Raw genomic sequence first — 18126 nt, 5'->3', positions numbered from 1 at the left:
TGCTTTGCTTTTATCGCTGCCAATGTCTGTGTCCTGCTTGTACAGTAGTTGACATGCTTTATTTCATAATCGTTGTTTTTTGTTTTACATTATTGCTCAATAATAATACAGAAAGTAAAATGATGGGACACAGACCCCCATCCGTATCAACAGGAAGGAGGTTGAGCGTCACCAGCTTCAAGTTTCTGGGTGTCCACATCTCCGAGGACCTCTCTTGGACCCTCAACACCTCCATCCTGATCGAGAAGGCTCACCAGTGTCTTCCTCTTCCTGAGGAGACTAAAGAAGGTCCATCTGTCTCCTCAGATTCTGGTGAACTTCTACCGCTGCACCATCGTGATACTGTGTCACAGTATGGTATGGCAACTGCAAAAGGCATGCAGCATCGTCAAGGACTGTTGCCACCCCAACCACAAACTGTTCACCCTTCCCCCCTCCAGGAGGCACTACAGGTCTCTCCGCACCAGGACCAGTAGGTTCAGAGGAAAGCTTTTTCCCTGCGTCTGTCGCCCTACTGAACTCCTCAGCCCAGTGACGACCAACTGCACCCCACCCCCACACTCCATCCCCCAGTGACTGATGCCCCCATCCTGCACTACTCTTAAAAAACTAAACCCCACCTTTGGTACTGCTAATTACACTTATACACTGTACAAACTATCTTCCTTTAGTACTGCCAGTAATATTTATATACTGTACATACGGTAAATAGACCTACTTACACTCTATTTATTTATGTACTGAACATACTGTAATATCTGTCTTTGCTGCACTATTTCTACTGTACATACTTTGCACTTAACTGCTTTTTGCACTTAGACGCTAACTGCATTTTGTTGTCTCTGTACTTGTACTGTGCACAATGACAATAAAGTTGAATCTAATTTAATCTAATCTAATCTAATAATATGTACTGCCCCTGAGAAATAAAATAAATAAATAAATAGTTTCACTTTTCACTTTTTCTCATCACTTTAAGGTGCACTATGTAGTTTTGGGGAATACATTTTAATCAGAAGAGAAATAATCAAACTCTCTTTGTTTCCATGACTGAATAAACTGAATAAACAAACCTTAAAGGACAACGCAATTTATACTGTTTTAATTTGTTTATATGTGGTGACCCTGCCACCTTTCTATCTTCGAACAGTGTTCTGGGATCTTATTTTCCACTGAGAACAGCTTGTTTGTTCACTTATGGAAAAAATACATGTTTCTGAGTTTGTATTATGATCTCATTAGTATTGTAAATATTAAAGTTCTGAGTTTGAGTTTCTTCTATAAAACAACAAAGTGCCCCTTTAAGTATCACTTTAATTAATTGAACTTGCATAAGTATAAAAATGGAGTGAAAAAGTTAAATTTCTATGTATGTACACTCACAAAATATAAACACACCACTTTTGTTTTTGCTTCCATTTTGCATGAGAAAATATTCTCTCAGATTTGTTGAGGGTTCTGGGCTGACATAGTTTCAACATTAGAGATAACTTACACTGTAGTGAAATGAACACTCAATTCACAGGCTACAGCTCTGGTGGACATTCCTGCAGCCAGCATGCCAACCGCACGCTTCGTCAAAACTTGTGACATCTGTGGTATTATGCTGTGTGATGAAACTGCACATTTTAGAGTGGCCTCTAATTGTGACCATTCCAAAGCACACCTGTACATTAATCATGCTGTTATTTTGTGCTCAAAATCTGTAAGAAATAATTACTTTCTGTGCATAAAATAAGACTTAAATCTTTTACTTCAACTTGTGAAAAATCAGAGCAAAAAAAAGTGGTACGTTTATATTTTTGTTGAGTGTATATTTCTAATTCTCCTCAAAGGGTCCTTGAAAAGCTGGGACCATCCCTGGACCCTGTTGCTCCCTGCTTTTGTCTATTGTTTTAGTCTCATTTTTCAGAAACCATTTCCTCTCTTTAATTATGCTTTCAGAAAGATGTGCGGCAGTTATCAATCTGTCTCAAAGTGTGCCCCATATAATGTGAGAAGCAGTTATCAATCTGTCTATGCAAGCCTCTGAATAATATGAGAAAGAATGCTCTCAGTTAAATAGTTGTTATTACTTTCTCGCCTCAGCGGGCTTGGACCGAAGTCATCACCAGAAATACTTTCAGAAACAAAGCTGGCCAGTGGATAATTTAAAGATCAGCACTGAGCTTCTTGGCCTCTGGAATGCAATTTAAAAAGAGCTCCTTATATCATCTTTCTCAGTGTTTAAATCCAGTCAGCAGCAGCCCACCCCATCCCTCACCCCTGACGTGCATTAAAAGGTTTTCCATGGTGAGCATAAACTTTTTTTTTAGGGCGAAGATCTAATCTTGAAAGGACTCCAAGTGATGGTGATTGATGTGACAATGAAGACTGCAGAGTTTGACGTTTGAATGAGAATGTTCATCTGTTTTGGTGCAGCAGTTCAGCTCAGAGTCATGCTGCAGTGAGGATGAGCAGAGCAACCTGTCTGTCCTTTACTGCTAAGTCCATCGTAACTCTGTTATTATCTCTGATTAGGTCACATCTTCAATTCTAAATAGAAAATCGATCAAAATGAGCTTTCAGTTGTGATCATCAAAAGATCATCAATCATAATTTTTCTTCTTACTTTTTCATCTTACATACATATTTGTTGATATGAAAAGGTACAAAGAAAAACTAAAGTTAACTCCATCAACTTCAGCTTTCACTTAAAACAGCAAAACAGCTAACAACATTCCATCCTTCTTCAAGTTATGTCCCACGGTGTCAGTGAAGGAAATGTTGGTGCTCATAATGAGAGCTTCTAAGGGCACAGACAGGCCCAATAGACCTTTTTCACGGCAGCCATTTTGACATGAGATTGGAACAGAACCTTAATTAGTATCATTGGTAACACCTGTATCTGTCCTACTATCTCAAGTCAAAATGGCTGCCGTGAAAAAGGTCTATATTCTAACACTGCCACCAAGTGGTACAGCACTTTAGTATCACATACAATATGCATCCATCAATACACACATACATACATTATCCTGTTCTGGGTCCTAGGGCTTGAGAGTGTTGGATGCTATATCCAACATACATAAATGAGAGCTATGAGTTAAATGTACTACAAGGAACTTTGAGGTGGGTATGGAACAGTATCAATTTAACCCTGATGCCTCTATGCATAAGCAAACAAGACCATTAGTGAGAAGACTGGCTATTTCTGTATATTTACAATTGTTATTTTTAATGCCTGTCACCTGGTTGGATTCTGACTTATCCAGGTCAGATAAGCACATAACAAACTGCTGGCTATTGTGCTTTATAGAATGCTAATGCATTTAAATGCTATTTAAACTTAAAATGATTGAAGTTTTCAGTATAGAAAACCAAGTCTTCCTGATGCAGTATTTCAAATCCTGTGTATTATTATTTTGTTTTTGACCATTTTTTTAGGATGATATTAACAGCAAATACAAAATATAGATTAAATTACTTTTTGTTCTCATCACTTGTGGCACCACTAGTTGCTGCTGCCACACACCCACAAATGGGTGATGGGTTGTCTCAAGTGTGAGCCAAATCTACAAGCTTTTAACAGTACACCATCACAGCAACTAGTGTAGTCAGCACCAGCTGGTCAAACCTCTTAACCCCTATTCAACCAAGGTGTTTCAGGTGCTGGTTCGGAGCCAGTGCCTTCTCTGGAACCAGTTTTGTATGTTTTGACAGCCAAAGAACTGGCTCCAGGCCAGGTAAACTGGTTCCAGAGTGGCAACAACACTTTGCTGGTATAGAACAAAGAAACGCTTACGTCAGAGACTGGGGGCAGGGTTATCATGACCAAGGACTACATAAAAACAGCTTTTGAATCAGCACTAGCACCAGGCCAGAACCAGCACTTGGTTCACTTTGGTAGAAAAGGGGTTTGATGCCGTCCCCTGGTTCCTGTAAAGGTCATACACCAGCACCAGAGTATGCCTTAACTTCAAGAGTGTGGAGCAGCACACGACCACCCAGGATATAAACAGTGAGGAAGGCTGCAGTCTTCTTCAGGGAGTGTTTCGGGATGGGGACCAGGAGGAGGTTGTTTTTGTCCAGATGAGAAATGGCCAAAAGTCAAAAGAGAAACTGGGCTGAGTCCTTCATGAGAAAGGCTTTCACTTTTACAGCTCAAACCTGAGGGATTGCAGATCAGCAGCAGGTTGTGTAGAGTCACCCCGAGAGTCCTGTCAGTCTCAGCAGGAGTCAGTGTTATTTTGTCAACAGTTATGGAGGAGTCCAAAAGATGGTGGAATTTTTTTTTTTTTTTTGGTGTGCTCGTCTCGTTGTAATTAAGTGTGATGTGGCAGGATGAAGATGTCAAGAGATACATTGTGAATACATGAGAGATGCAGTGGAACTCAAGGAGGGGGGTGGTAGCTATAAATAGATACGACAATGAAGGTAATCTCGTAATTTTTTTCAGAACAGTACTAATTTTGGATCAATTCACAGCGAAACGCACACACATAGGGCAAAGCATAAGAGGAAAAAGCGATTTAAAGACAGCCCTGTCCATTTCATTATTTTGTTTTGGACCTGGGCCTCTTTCATAATCCAAAATTTTTCTCCTTCATACTGCTTTAGCATGCAATGATATTTTAGACTCATGGTTGGTTCCCAATGCTTTTCTGCTTCTGACTAATTAAAATCAAGCTTTGGGTGCTTGCAACACCCGACTCTATGTATTTGCTATGGTCAGTTTAACTGTAGATTCATTCAAATAGTTTCATTTGGATACTTTTTGGCATTTAAAAATGAAGTAAATCCCTGCAGCAGGTTCAAATGACTGAAAAAATGAAACCAGAAGAGTGGATGCTGTTAAAGCAGCAGGTTAATGCTCATGGTCACGTGTTCAACTATCACCAGGTGCATCATATGTACACATGTGTATGGGTGTTGCACAGCACTGATGAAACCCTCTTACATGAAAACATATTGGTCAAGTTGTATTGATTGAATGGCGATCTAGCAAATCACGGCTATTTGGCCAACCCACAAGGCCAGAGAAGAGTCAACAGCTAAAGTACTGTGATGAAAGGCTAGGAAATATGAACAAATCAGACGTATGAAATGGCTAATCAACTGGTTAGTTATGTAAAAATGTAATTTCCTTCATTTCATTTTTAATTTAAGGATTTGTGAAAGAGGTTTATTTTTGCTCGTCAAATCAAATCTTTAGGTTTATCGTCACATACTCAATCATATACAGTATAGTATAGTATAGTCAAATTATTATGTTAACAATGAAATACAAGAGTCTAGCAATAAACAAAATAAAATAGTAATATAGAAAATAGAATAAAAATGAACGGTGGAACAATTAAACAATGTGATCAGTAATGATTTTTAATGTTGAGTGTGTTTAAGAAAAAAAGAATCAGCATTCATACTTGATATTTTCTGACCTGTTCATTCTTTTCATCTTGTAGTGTATCATGGGTGAAATAAGAAAAACACATAGTCAAGGTCCTATTCTTTATATTTGTGTTAATAGTGTGTTTTACACTCAGAAGTTATTGTTTAATTCTATGATATGTAGGATGCTGTTGAATAAAGTATCTGGGGTGAAGGGCTTGGTGTGACAATGCTGAATGCAATATTAAGTGGATATGGATGTAAATAAATGTTTTTTGATTTGGCACACACCCACACTGCTAAAATCCCTATGCAATGTTGGGGTATCCATATACATACAGTATGTGCACACTATCAAGTAGTGTAAATGTGCTGAAACACAGTGACATCACCTTATTCTTTATATTTTACAGCTCCAGAGCTTTGGACAAACAAGCTCCCAGACTGTAATCCCAGACTACAATATTATTAATGTCAGATACTGATATACAGTGAACACCATAGAACTCCATGTCATAGTGAAATCCAGATCATACCTTTGCTCACCTTTACCACTGTTATATGTCACCAGCTCTCCTGTTAATCCAGAACCTGCTGTTCACTCCATGTCCAACAGTTGTCCGTACAGTGTTTTCACCGTGCCTCTTCACCTGACCTCCACACCCATCTGCTTACCTGCTCTCAGCATTCACTCTCCTTATGGCTCTGGTTTGCTCTCCACTAACTCCTGCTTCTTAAGCTGCTAAATGCTCTACTATCTTCATCAGCTAACAGTGTCTAATGGGTAATGTACAGTGGGTTTATTAGAGCTTTTTCGCCCAAAATAGCTGCCTGACAAAAGCTCTGTAGAGCTGAAGGGAAGTGGCGAGTCAAGATAATTCTCATCTATAAAAGTGACCCCTTACACATACCAGTAGTCATGTGCTCCATTTTTTTTTAATAAAATATGTGATTTAAACTCAAACATTTAGTTGAGGCTTTGTTCTGACAACTACAAGAACAGCAAAAACTCAGGAGTTCACAAAAGCCCAGTAGAAACCCCATTAACATCTGATGAAGATCCAGTGAAAATGGTGGCACATGAAAATGCTGCCGCCGGGAGCTCCTTGAAAATTATGCCACACTTTTTTTTTTTCTAACCGTCATTTTATTCCCCTTTACTGCTGAAACATGTAGTGCCTATGGCAGAAATACTGTCATCATCATTGGACAAGAAAGTGGGTGTTTTGGATTAAGAGCAGCAGACTTTGAGACCATCACGGCCCACGGCATCTTTCAACCATCCAACCTGGCTGGACCACCCCAGGAGGGCAGAGAGTCGGAATAAGAGCAATGCTAATCCAGCTTGGTTTGAGGCTGCTTCTGGCTAATGTCTGGTAGCAGGACATGAAATCAGAGACTATTGTGTCCATAGAGACCTGTCCCTACCACAACATCTCGGATCAAGCTGTTGCACTCAACAGGCGGACCGTGTTCTGAGCCGACAGAGCTGGACAAGGACGAGGAATGGTGGACTCGATCAAAGTATCTCCAGGCGTATTACTTTTACTTTTCCACAAAAAATAGCAAGTCTACACCAAGTAGACATCACAATAATTTGTAACTGTGAATTCTTTTGGACATGGCAATCATGTGTGAAAATCTGATATCGTGTGAGCTCTAATTCACACTTTATGGTGGCGCAATACTAAATTGCTGCAGTACTCTTATAGACAAACCTCTGAGCCAGCTTTTAGATGCATCATTTTCTGCGTTAGTGAGCTGATACTGTGAGTTTGAATCTGGTCTCTGTATCCTCAACGGAAAAAACATCAGTTGTGTCATGGAGCAGCACTAAGGTTGTATTACATAACAGTCTGAATGACTGAGGGTCACAGAGTGTAACTGATTCCTTATTTCAGCTAATGATTCTTTATCATGTGACGGATGCAAAATGATTGTGTCAAATTTCATTAGCTGAATATATACATCAGCAGCATGGCAAAGACTGACCCAGTTAATACACTCATTACATTCATAGTTCAAGAACAGCAATCTATGATGGAAATGGAAAGATCAACTGTATCACATATTTATGGGACAGCTTCACCTTTACATTGCACAGTCATGAGTCTGAAGTAAACATATCAGATCAACTACAGAAAAGTCAGAGTAAGTATAAATGTACAGGGTGGAAGCACATCAGAGAACAAGTCACTACTGTGGGTGGCAGGCTCTGCACCAGGGAGGTTTCCTCAAAGTGATGATGCTCTGGTCACGTATCAAACACACATTGTGCATGTGAGGATCCTCACGTATGCCCAGAACTGCATGGCGAAGGGTGTTATGTAAGCCCTGTGTTGTGTCTTACAGAAAACAAGAACTTTCTAATGTAACTTATAATGGAGCTGATGAACACAAGCAGATCTTAAAGAGCCAGTAAAGTCTCTTAAAGTTCATTGCCTTGTAAAAGAAATGCATTTCCTGTATCATACCATGTTTAGACATGTGTGCCTTTAGACACCTGCCCAGAGCAATTTGTCCAATGGTACAAGCGTAATGGTACAGGGTTAACGTGGGGCTGATAGCTGAGAGAGATCTCAGATATGTTGTGTGTTGGTTTAAAGTGTAACGACAGCCCTCAGCTCGTCTTTTGAACTTTTTAGGCTTCAGTGAAATTGACTAGACCAAGGTGTTTGAGGTAGGCTAATGTAACACAACGTCCCCAGTCATGTTGGAAGACATTTATTATTATTATTTGCAGTTATTTAAAATAGTTCTTCAACCATCTATCAACTTGAACTTGAACTTATAACTGTTTTTAGCTGAGTTCAGTCAATTTGTCTTCTTAAAAAAATCTATCATTTCTGTAGCCTAGTGGCTGAGCTGGACTTTAATTTCATCATTTTCGTTACATTTCAAATTTTTAAAGTAGACCAGGGTCAATTTGATATTATTATAAGGATATTTGTGATGCATCCAGAAGACCCCTACTGAGCTGTCGGGCAGGATTTTTGATCAACTCATTAAGTAATTGCCTGTAAGACAAAAAGAAGGGTACACAAACCTGGTGTTTCAGCATCATCGTTCAAACCGTCAGAGCCCGACGACACATTTACCACATCCTCCTACTGGATGACTCTGCGCGTCAGTGCCGTTGATTGGACAATCCCCACTGAGGTCACGCCCTCGGCTCTGCTGTTCCACTGCTCGTCCTTCTCCCTCCTCTCTCCATCTCTCCCATTTTACGACAGCAGCTAGTGTCAACCTCCGTCTGTCTCTGCACGTAGCAACAATCTGGTGAGTTTCCTTTTCTCCATCCAAGAATTTCAAACATTAGCCCAGAAAATGACACTTTTGCTTATATTGACTCTATGAGTATAGCTTCGCGTCTTTAGTATTCCATTTTTCCAAACACTTTGTGACATTATTATTATAGTAACTACTATTTAACAACTTTACAGAATTGTCCTCAAGCCAAAAAATATTACTTTGCCACAGTAAAGTGGCTGAATTAAAGTGGAGTCAGTTTTCTTGTTGAAGTCCGTTTGTAGCTAGCAGGGAACTCCCAGTATAACTCAAAGTCATTCTGATGGCTTGGCAAGGACGCGGAAGTGCCGCCATGAGAAGTGTATTACTACAGTATTCATTCGGATACTACTGTGGAGTACAGGCAGGGAAATGCTGTCGGCAAAACTGGTCATTCCTGACCTGAGGCTCCAACTTCCGGCAAGAAAAGACACTCTGACCGTGACGCACTTTTCACCAGTTCTTTATTATCGGCTGAAGTTCATCCCGCGGCCCATCGAGGAAGAAGTGTTCAGATACTTAAAGGGTCACGCTGTAGTTTTGGAGAAGAAATTCAAACTCAGAAATGTAATATTTACAATATTAATGAGGTAATAATACAAACAAAGAAATATGTATTTTTCCCATAAGTGAATAAAACAAAGTAAAACAGTATAAATTGTTTTGTCATTTCAGTTCAGTTTGTTTATTCAGTTTATTCTGTCATGAAAACAAAGAGAGTTTGATTATTTAGTTTGTTTAGGCAGAAAAACATCAGTCAATGAAGATCTTTCTCTTCTGAAACTGAGATTGATCTCTTCCTTAAAACTACAGAGTGCTCCTTTAAACTGTTGAAAAATTGCAGTTCAACAAAATATTCATTTTCAAGTAAAGGTCCTTCATTCACAATCCTACTTGTCAAAGTACTTAGGTATGATTAACAAAAGTGGCCAGCCTACTAACTTTTAGGTAGTTTAGCCTAGTGGTTCGCAACCTGGGCACCTGGCTCACCAGATAAATTATGAGATACTAAATGGGCGAGGAAAGAAGAAAAAACATAGTTCTGATAAACAAATCTGTTTTTGTTTGTTCATCTGTTTATTTATTTGTTTTTTACTTTTAGATGTACACAGTTTGTGTATTGCATTTAAAGATTCAATATGTAAGAATTTTAGTTTAAAATATTTAAAAAATTTAGCGCAAATTAAATTAATTGAAAAATGTGAAGAAATAACAGTTTTGACATTTTGGCGCCAGTGCCACTCCCCATCAGCACTACCCTCTGGGCCCCCGAAAACCTCCTTCTCCCTGTGGTCCAAAAACTAGCATATGGCAACTACAGTTAGCAGCAGTTAGCAGCAGTCTGCAGCGGTTACTCTAGTGATATGCTGCCCCCTAGTTGTTTAACATATGAATTTGATGGGTTCAACAGAGTCGTTAACAGTATCAGTAATGTTCGGTCTGAAATATATGTGTAGAAGAATATACAGAGCTGGTCAAGTGGAGAATGCTCTCGTCAACTTTCTTGACAAAGTTGAGGGACATGTAAACGTTCTAAATTCTAGGGTCTGTCTTCACATTTCCTTTTCAGGTGTTGTCATTGTGTAGTTTGATTTTGTAAGACTGCACAATCTCCTACTGATTCTGTGACTAAGAAATAAGTCAATATTGCTCTCTCTCTCTCTTTCTCGTCTTGTCTCCATCCCAGTCATCATGACTCATGCGTATCCCTTCCTGAGTACTGAGCAGAAGAAGGAGCTCAGTGATATTGCTCAGAGGATTGTAGCTGCTGGAAAAGGCATCCTGGCAGCTGATGAATCCACAGGTACGACTGCAGGAGGCACAGACTGAGTGTGTAACCAGCACACGTGTAGGAGGCGGTAATGAGTGACATACAACAGGATCACACTCATCCTGTTGACCACAATGACCAACCGCAGTCCACTTCAGCCACACAGTAATCACATTAAAACAGTTAGAACATCTGTTAGTTGATTTGATATTTAAAATAGGAGACAAAGATGTTTATCAAATATAAGGTATCTGCTGAAAATATAAAAGCACATATGCATCTTCCATTTTTGTACATGCTAACATACTAGACCCTGACTGATACATTAGCAAGACTGGTTTTATTGGCTGAGTTTAACTAATCTCAGATAGAACTAATGATGCAGAAATGAATAAAATCATGTATGAATGTACAGAATATACAGAGTTTGAGGTTTGTTCACCAGAGAGCACTGACAAGTTTCTCCTTACACTGTAAAATGTCTCAGACACCAGTAGCTACAATTCTTTAATAATGACATTTAAAGCTCCTTCTCAAACATGTTTGGGAAACACTTACAATAACCATTAGTTAATAGTTATTTGACTATTAACAAACAATGAAATGCTTTATAAACCATTTATTAAGCAGTTGTTTGATGTAAAGTTACAACTGATGTTTTTAAACATTTGCAATTGCTTAATATATGGTTTATAAAGCATGGCAATGTTTGTCAACAGTGAAGTAACTATTATCTTACATTTAATTAACCATACATACACAATTTATTAATGATGATTATTATAAAGCGTCACTTTAAACCATCAAATCAGTGACCTGCAGTCACTGTTGTCTGGTGTCATCTACAGTCAAACACAACGGCTAAAATGTCAACATTATTTGCCACATGCAGTAGGGTCGTAGACAAAATAACTGAAATGCCACAGGAATAAAGAACACCGCTCAAAAACCCTGTAGAGTTTAAAGATACAGAGGCAAGGACATTTGTGATATAGTTTTGTCATGTTTGAAGAACACATCCTTTCTAAGTACACAACATCAATGATTACAGTGAGCGTTAAAAGACGAACGGCAGTCACCACTTTTATGTGTCCTGTATTTTATTCTAAATGAGATGCAGCAAATACAGTCCCAACTTCTCTCTCATAACACCTTTTCTAATAATCATATATACCTAACATTTTTACTAACCATTTTAGAATAAATGCTGTAAAGGTTTAGAGTTTAAGAAAGACAATTTTTACCTCTTGAAGTATTAAAAAAGAGAGAGTCTGAAGGAACATCACTCTTTTGTTGAAGTGCTCACAGCTCATAGACATAACCTGTGACGAGTTGTCAGAAAAAGATTGGCCTTTAAAGGTTTAGTCAACTTCTACAAAAGTTTGTAGGGCTGCAGATTACAATTATTTTCAATTGGTTGATTATTTTCTCAACAAATCAACTGCTTGTTTAATCTTGTTTGACATTTTTTATGATTGTCTGACATTCTATGATAAGTGTTTCTCAAAGCTCAAGATGATGTTACTGTCATAGATGAAGAGGAAACCAGAAAAAAATCACATTCAAAAAGCTAGCATCATTGATTACTCAGTAATCACAATAGTTCTAAAAGCAGTTCTAAAAGTTTGAGCATGCAAGGGAGCCAGAAGTGTGTCAAGCTCAAAAAGCACTGGATTCAACACTTCCTAAAATGCAACTTAATATTATTTTCGTAAGATTCTGGTGAATGCCCATGTCCTTGTACTGCAGGCTCTCCATTAAAAATCTGTAGTCTCTCTCATTCTCATCTTTCCTGTCTCCATGCACCTCTAGGCAGCATGGCCAAGCGCTTCCAGAATATCAACACTGAGAACACGGAGGAGAACAGGAGGCTTTACCGCCAGCTCCTCTTCACTGCTGACGACCAGGTCAACCCTTGCATTGGCGGTGTAATATTTTTCCACGAGACACTCTACCAGAAGACGGATGACGGCAAGCTCTTCCCCCAGCTGGTCAAAGAGAAGGGCATGATGGTCGGCATCAAGGTGGACAAGGGTGTGGTCCCTCTCGCTGGCACCAATGGAGAGACCACTACTCAAGGTGCAGTGATGCTGTTTACTACAATGATAGCAGGAAAACTACTGTTGTTACGTCCTAAGATGCATTAGTTGAAAATATTGACAAAATGACTGATCATTGATGGGCTTTACTATCATTAGGGTGTATGATGGAGGGAACCGTGGCACAGAAAGGCTTTTAGTTTATATAAACGTGAATATAAACACCTTTAGAGTGTATTGTGTAGACAACATAGTCCTTGGTTTCTTTGCCACAAGATTAAAGGAATAATCTCTCTGTGGTCCACACATTAAAACATGTCCAAATAAAGCATTAATAAAATTATTAAAACAAGTTGCAAAATACATCATGTATAAGTGGATCAAGTTAACATGTATGAATAAATAATGTGCCAGACAAATGACAGCTAATGAACAATACAGCTACACTTAAGCAGTCAACCATCCATAAAATTTGTGAAAACTAAGAAGTGGCAGCCAAAGTTACAGCCTGACCTCCACTGAAAAGTAGCTTGTAACCTCACTAGGTAGTTTCAGAGTAGCTTCCCCAACACTGAGTATGGAGCTGGAGTCAGGACTTGGTTAGATTAGCTTGGCACTGAGACTGGAAGCAGGAGGAAACACCTAGCTGTGTGCTCGGTGCTCTGTGAGACAACATACACCTACCAACGCCTCTAATCAACCTCACTGATTCACATGTTATTTGTTTATGTACAAACATGAACACTTTTTTGGTTTTGGGGGGAATGACATGTTGGCTATTTTAATACAATTTTTTTCATCTTACTCTTGGAAATAAATGTAGTTTTTAACTCTGCCTTTAACTAAAGCTTCTGACTACAGGGCAGACACACCTTCATATGTTACCCTTTAACCTATTACTCCACTGTAATTGCAAAACTTCCCATAGTTAGACCAAGTCATGGATACCTATTATACCTATGCATGCAGTCTAGACAGTATATTGACATGTCAGATTAGCCTATTTTAGCACATACGTATGTGTTTTGGAAGATTTTCTCAAAAGTGATGAAATATACAAACTTCTCCAAAGACTAGCTGGTCTTACAGCCCTGCAAACTAAAATTTACACAATCCACAATCAGCTCTGGTTTAGTCAAAACAAGTCCTTAATTCACAGAGTAAGATGTGGAAATATTCTGGCTCTACATGCCATTTTCGCCCACTGCTGATGTCTGACTCTCTCTCTCCACTGCTGTTTCATTCCTCCCCTGTCCACATCTGCCGTGTCCTCTCATCCCTGGAATCATAGTCCTGGTCAGAGTCGCGGTAAATCACCTGCGTACTGTATCCCCAGTCTTCAGACTGGCATCTGTTGGTCTCAGAAGCTGTGTTCAATCTCAGTTCGGCGTCCAGCCATGTTCATTGGAAGGCTGCTGAGCCCAGTTGCCCTTGGTGACTCCCCCTATGAACCAGGTCCAGGCAAACTCTAGGGCCACTGGTTCCACAGCTAACTGAGCCATGAGCTAATTTGCTAATGGTAGCTAGCTACAGCCAAGGATAGCTAGCAAAGAGAAGTAGTTGTCAGTTACTGTATTTTTATGCTCCCCTCTATGTCTGTGGAGCTACCTTCAAATTCTAGCCATATTTTACAGATGACACCTTTAATGTTTTCAGGTGCTCCACGCCTTCTCTCAGCACTCAAACTAACTGTCTGTGCTCTGTCTCTGTCAGGTCTGGATGGGCTCTATGAGCGCTGTGCTCAGTACAAGAAGGATGGTGCTGACTTTGCCAAGTGGCGATGTGTGTTAAAAATCACCTCCACCACCCCGTTCCAGCTGGCCATCATGGAGAACGCCAACGTGCTGGCCCGCTACGCCAGCATCTGCCAGATGGTTAGACACACACACACACTCAACTGCCACAAACATTTACATTCCAGTCAAAGAACCCTGTTTTCTTAATGCAGTGATGTGACACAAACAGCCATTACACAATTTAGTACACAGTTGGCCCATCAGGTGCCCTTTTAAGTGTGTAACAGTTGGTACACAAGCTACAACCCCAATAGAGGAAGTGCTATTGTCTGTTGTCATGATGCTCGTAGCTATGTTCGCTTCCATCCATTACTTACCGTCCTCCCCTGCTGCCCTCCCAACCCCAGCATGGCATTGTGCCCATCGTGGAGCCTGAGATTCTTCCAGACGGTGACCACGACCTGCAGCGCTGCCAGTATGTAACTGAGAAGGTGAGTGATGGGTACTGTGACAGATGAACTGACTGAAATAATAACAGGTATTAGCCTGTCATTGCGGTTCACGCCTGATATGATGGATAGGAATGCAACTGTGACTCTTGCTAATGCAGGAAAACATCAACATCACCCTGAATGTGGCATGCTCTCAGCAACAGAGTCTGTGTGCTGGCTGGCAGTCAAGTAGCATGTGTGATGCATATTTTCACTTTTGTTGAAAAGGGTCATGTCTGATCATGTTGTACCTGCTTCTTCTCCTGCTGTGCGTGTCAACAAAGGCATACAGACCGTATCTAGGTAACAGCTGGAGTTAACAGTGAATTGGCAGATGTTTGTTTCACAGCAGGCTTTCCATTAAAAGCATAACAAAGTCAGTACACTACCAGCACCACAAAGCTGTCTCAGAACAAACATATATGAGGAAGCACTAGATTTATATTATTCCACCATAAAATATTAGCTGAAGGCAGTCCCGAAAGGCAGCAATGACACTTAAGCAACTTTATCAGTTTAACAAACATAGAGGTACATAGGTGTTCTTTGGAGTCCTCTGTCTTCTCACCTGTAAGTCTGATATCAAATTATATTTAATCCACTCTTGAGATGGATGATCTGCTTTCTTCATCAGCCATTAATCTCCCTCATCAACGCTGCTGCTAGTATCATTGATGAAACACTATATCAGCCTTTAAAGCCACTATGATTCATATTTATGTGATTATAACAGCTTTTCAAGTCATTGTGATGGCTGGTGATGGTTTTTAATGTTGGAATTATGAGTCATTCCCAGTGAAAGCTGTTGGGCTCTATCTTACACTCAGCATAAAGTGTCTCACAGTGCAAGTGTAATTGCTAGTTTCCGCTAGTTTTCACACCCAGCGCCCATGTTGTGTAGGTAGCAAATGCACTTGCAGCCACCTGTGCACCCATGGGTGTGTAGGTCTTGAAATGAAGTGTGTTCATAAAGTGTGTTGGCAAATTGCTATCTTTAGGCAGCAGAAAACATTTTTGCCATAGACCAACAAAAAGCTTTACTGTAAAAAGTGTACTACTATTCAGATAGTAAGATGTGCCTATACATGAGGGTTCACAACACTCTGCTTTAATGATGATAGTGGCTGCTTTCAGTCATTTTTAAGTTTTTTTGATGTAAAAGAGCTTTTGGATATGTAGAAGAACATAGAACATTCATTAACATCAGATCCTGACCGAGCCTGTCAGCGTGTCGGGAGATTTAAGAGAGACCCAAGTGCACATTTATGCACGAGGCACAGCTACCTTACGTCACTGATTATTTAATGGAGAGACATACTTAATGTTTCTGCTTCTGAGGGATCGCTGCAGGTCATGTCACTAATATTTTCTTTATTAAAGATGTATTTTTAATTAACCTGTCCATTATTAATCAGAATGTTGATTTTTATGACCCGGCCTACCTGATCCATGGACTGTGATCCACATTTAACTATTACAGTCACAGTGACACGCAGCAGCACTCCTCCTCCTCAGTTACGCATTGATGCATTAGCCCACATGCAACAGAGTTGTTAATGGGACAGATGATTGAGAGACGACAGAGGCAGAGGGTCCAGAAGCAAACCACATACCTGCCCCTCAGTGAAGATGAGTGCTACTGTTGAAATAGCAGTGTAGGCACACCTGGCGTTTAAAGGGAATGGTAGATGACCTCTCTGATTGGCTTTATGTTACACCAAAAACACACCTATGATTAATTAAGATTCTAAATACAACCCCTTTGTGTGTCGCACCTTCTTTTTCCAGTCTCTCTCTGAGAGAAAACTAGACTTGGTCTCAACATATCTAGCCCGTGATGGGAGACTTTGCCCAATCTCAGGTCATTTCAGTTAGAGGGCGTTCCTATTGGCTGTACAAGTGCATGTGTGTGTGCATGTCCTTTCGGATGATGAAAGCCTGATTCAATAATGGCAGAAGTGCGTGTGTGTGTGGACAGCGTCACTGCTGCTCCTGAAGCCTGGGGCACTGTGCCCTGGGGCCATGAAGCAGGGCAACGAACTCCGCTGCTGCTCAAACTTGTGGGTTTTGTGGGAAACAAACTCAATATGAAATTGGCTGTAAGTGGAACCAGGGGAATGAAATCACTTTTCTTCTCCCCCTCTCTCTCTCTCTCTCTCCCAGGTGTTGGCAGCTGTCTACAAGGCGCTGTCTGATCACCACGTATATTTGGAAGGCACACTGCTCAAGCCCAACATGGTGACTGCTGGACACTCCTGCCCCAGAAAGTACAGCCCTCAAGAGACTGCCATGGCAACTGTGACTGCCCTGCGTCGCACCGTGCCCCCTGCTGTGCCAGGTGAGCTGGACACTTGAGATATTATCATGGTACACATCAAAAAGACATGGTTATCACAAGTATACAGTACCATATTTCTACCTGACCTTCCTTCTGTCCATTCTCCTCCCCCAGGTGTTACCTTCCTGTCGGGCGGTCAGAGTGAGGAGGAGGCCACCATCAACCTGAACGCCATCAACCAGTGTCCCCTGCACAGGCCCTGGGCCCTCACCTTCTCCTTCGGGCGGGCGCTGCAGGCCTCGGCCCTGAAGGCCTGGGGAGGCAAGAAGGAGAACGGCAAGGCCTGCCAGGACCAGTACATCAAGAGAGCCTTGGTAAGGAGGGAGGAGGAGGAGATGTAGTTCAGTTGTTTTTGTGTAATCCTACTGATAAACTGACCAACCAACAAATGGGACAGGGGTGAAAACATAGTCTCCTCGGTGGAGGTAATGAAACCCATGTTTAGTTGTATTGAATCGTTGTTTTCTTTGTTTCACAGAGTAACAGCAAGGCAGCTCTGGGGAAGTACATGTCCTCAGGAGAGGGTGGAGCAGCAGCTCAGGAGAGTCTGTATGTGGCCAACCACGCCTACTGAAGCCTGCTTCTCCTCAATGCACTTCATCCCCATTCCACCCAGTCACTCCACTGCTTCCTACCACACCTAGCTGTGACAGGCTGTAATTGTCTGAGTCACACACACTAACCAAACATTCAACATTATGTTATTAGGGATGAGAGCCTAAAGACTTCCTGCTTTATCCTGCCTTAAAGTTTGACTTCGGACCTACAAAATCAGTGTTACTGTATGGCCACTCAGTGTGTTGTGTCACTTAATTTTTTTGTTTGTGCACTTAAACCCCACAGAAAGAAAGAGGTCCCCTACAGAGCTGCCCCTGGTCTATACTTCCATCTGTTCCATTGGTTTCCAACATTGTCTTAATGATTCTAAAGTACACGTGCCTTCATTATTCAACTGCTGGAAGGACACTTGGTAGGACATTATACTGAATATACAGTGTTATAAAGTGTATGCACTGGGAAGAGATTAAAATATGTCATGACTGATGATGTCCGGTGTTCTTTTGATCACTTTGTGTACAGTCATTAATTTCAA

General features: G+C 40.6%; 1 protein-coding gene across 1 annotated transcript; it reads left to right on the top strand.

Moving 5' to 3' along the window:
- Positions 1-8541: 8541 nt before the first annotated feature.
- Positions 8542-18080, top strand: LOC311267821 (fructose-bisphosphate aldolase A-like). The gene is made up of 8 exons (XM_084371057.1): positions 8542-8649; positions 10346-10462; positions 12242-12508; positions 14182-14342; positions 14612-14695; positions 16859-17033; positions 17148-17347; positions 17512-18080. The coding sequence occupies exons 2-8, from the start codon at positions 10351-10353 to the stop codon at positions 17605-17607; spliced, it is 1095 nt and encodes a 364-aa protein (XP_084227183.1). The 5' UTR covers positions 8542-8649; positions 10346-10350; the 3' UTR covers positions 17608-18080.
- The last annotated feature ends 46 nt before the right edge of the window (positions 18081-18126 follow it).

This window comes from Pagrus pagrus, assembly GCF_965226575.1.
Source record: "Pagrus pagrus genome assembly, chromosome: 13".
NCBI lineage: Eukaryota > Metazoa > Chordata > Actinopteri > Spariformes > Sparidae > Pagrus > Pagrus pagrus.
The sequence above is the reverse complement of the archived record's forward strand: the minus strand, read 5'-3'. Positions and strand labels throughout refer to the sequence as shown.

Excerpts from the sequence above, each read along its gene's own strand:
- LOC311267821 (XM_084371057.1), top strand. The coding sequence starts at position 10,351 with ATGACTCATGCGTATCCCTTCCTGAGTACTGAGCAGAAGAAGGAGCTC. Across the intron at positions 14,696-16,858 it reads GCCAGTATGTAACTGAGAAG|GTGTTGGCAGCTGTCTACAA; the intron begins GTGAGTGATGGG and ends TCTCTCTCCCAG. Across the intron at positions 17,348-17,511 it reads AGTACATCAAGAGAGCCTTG|AGTAACAGCAAGGCAGCTCT; the intron begins GTAAGGAGGGAG and ends TTTGTTTCACAG.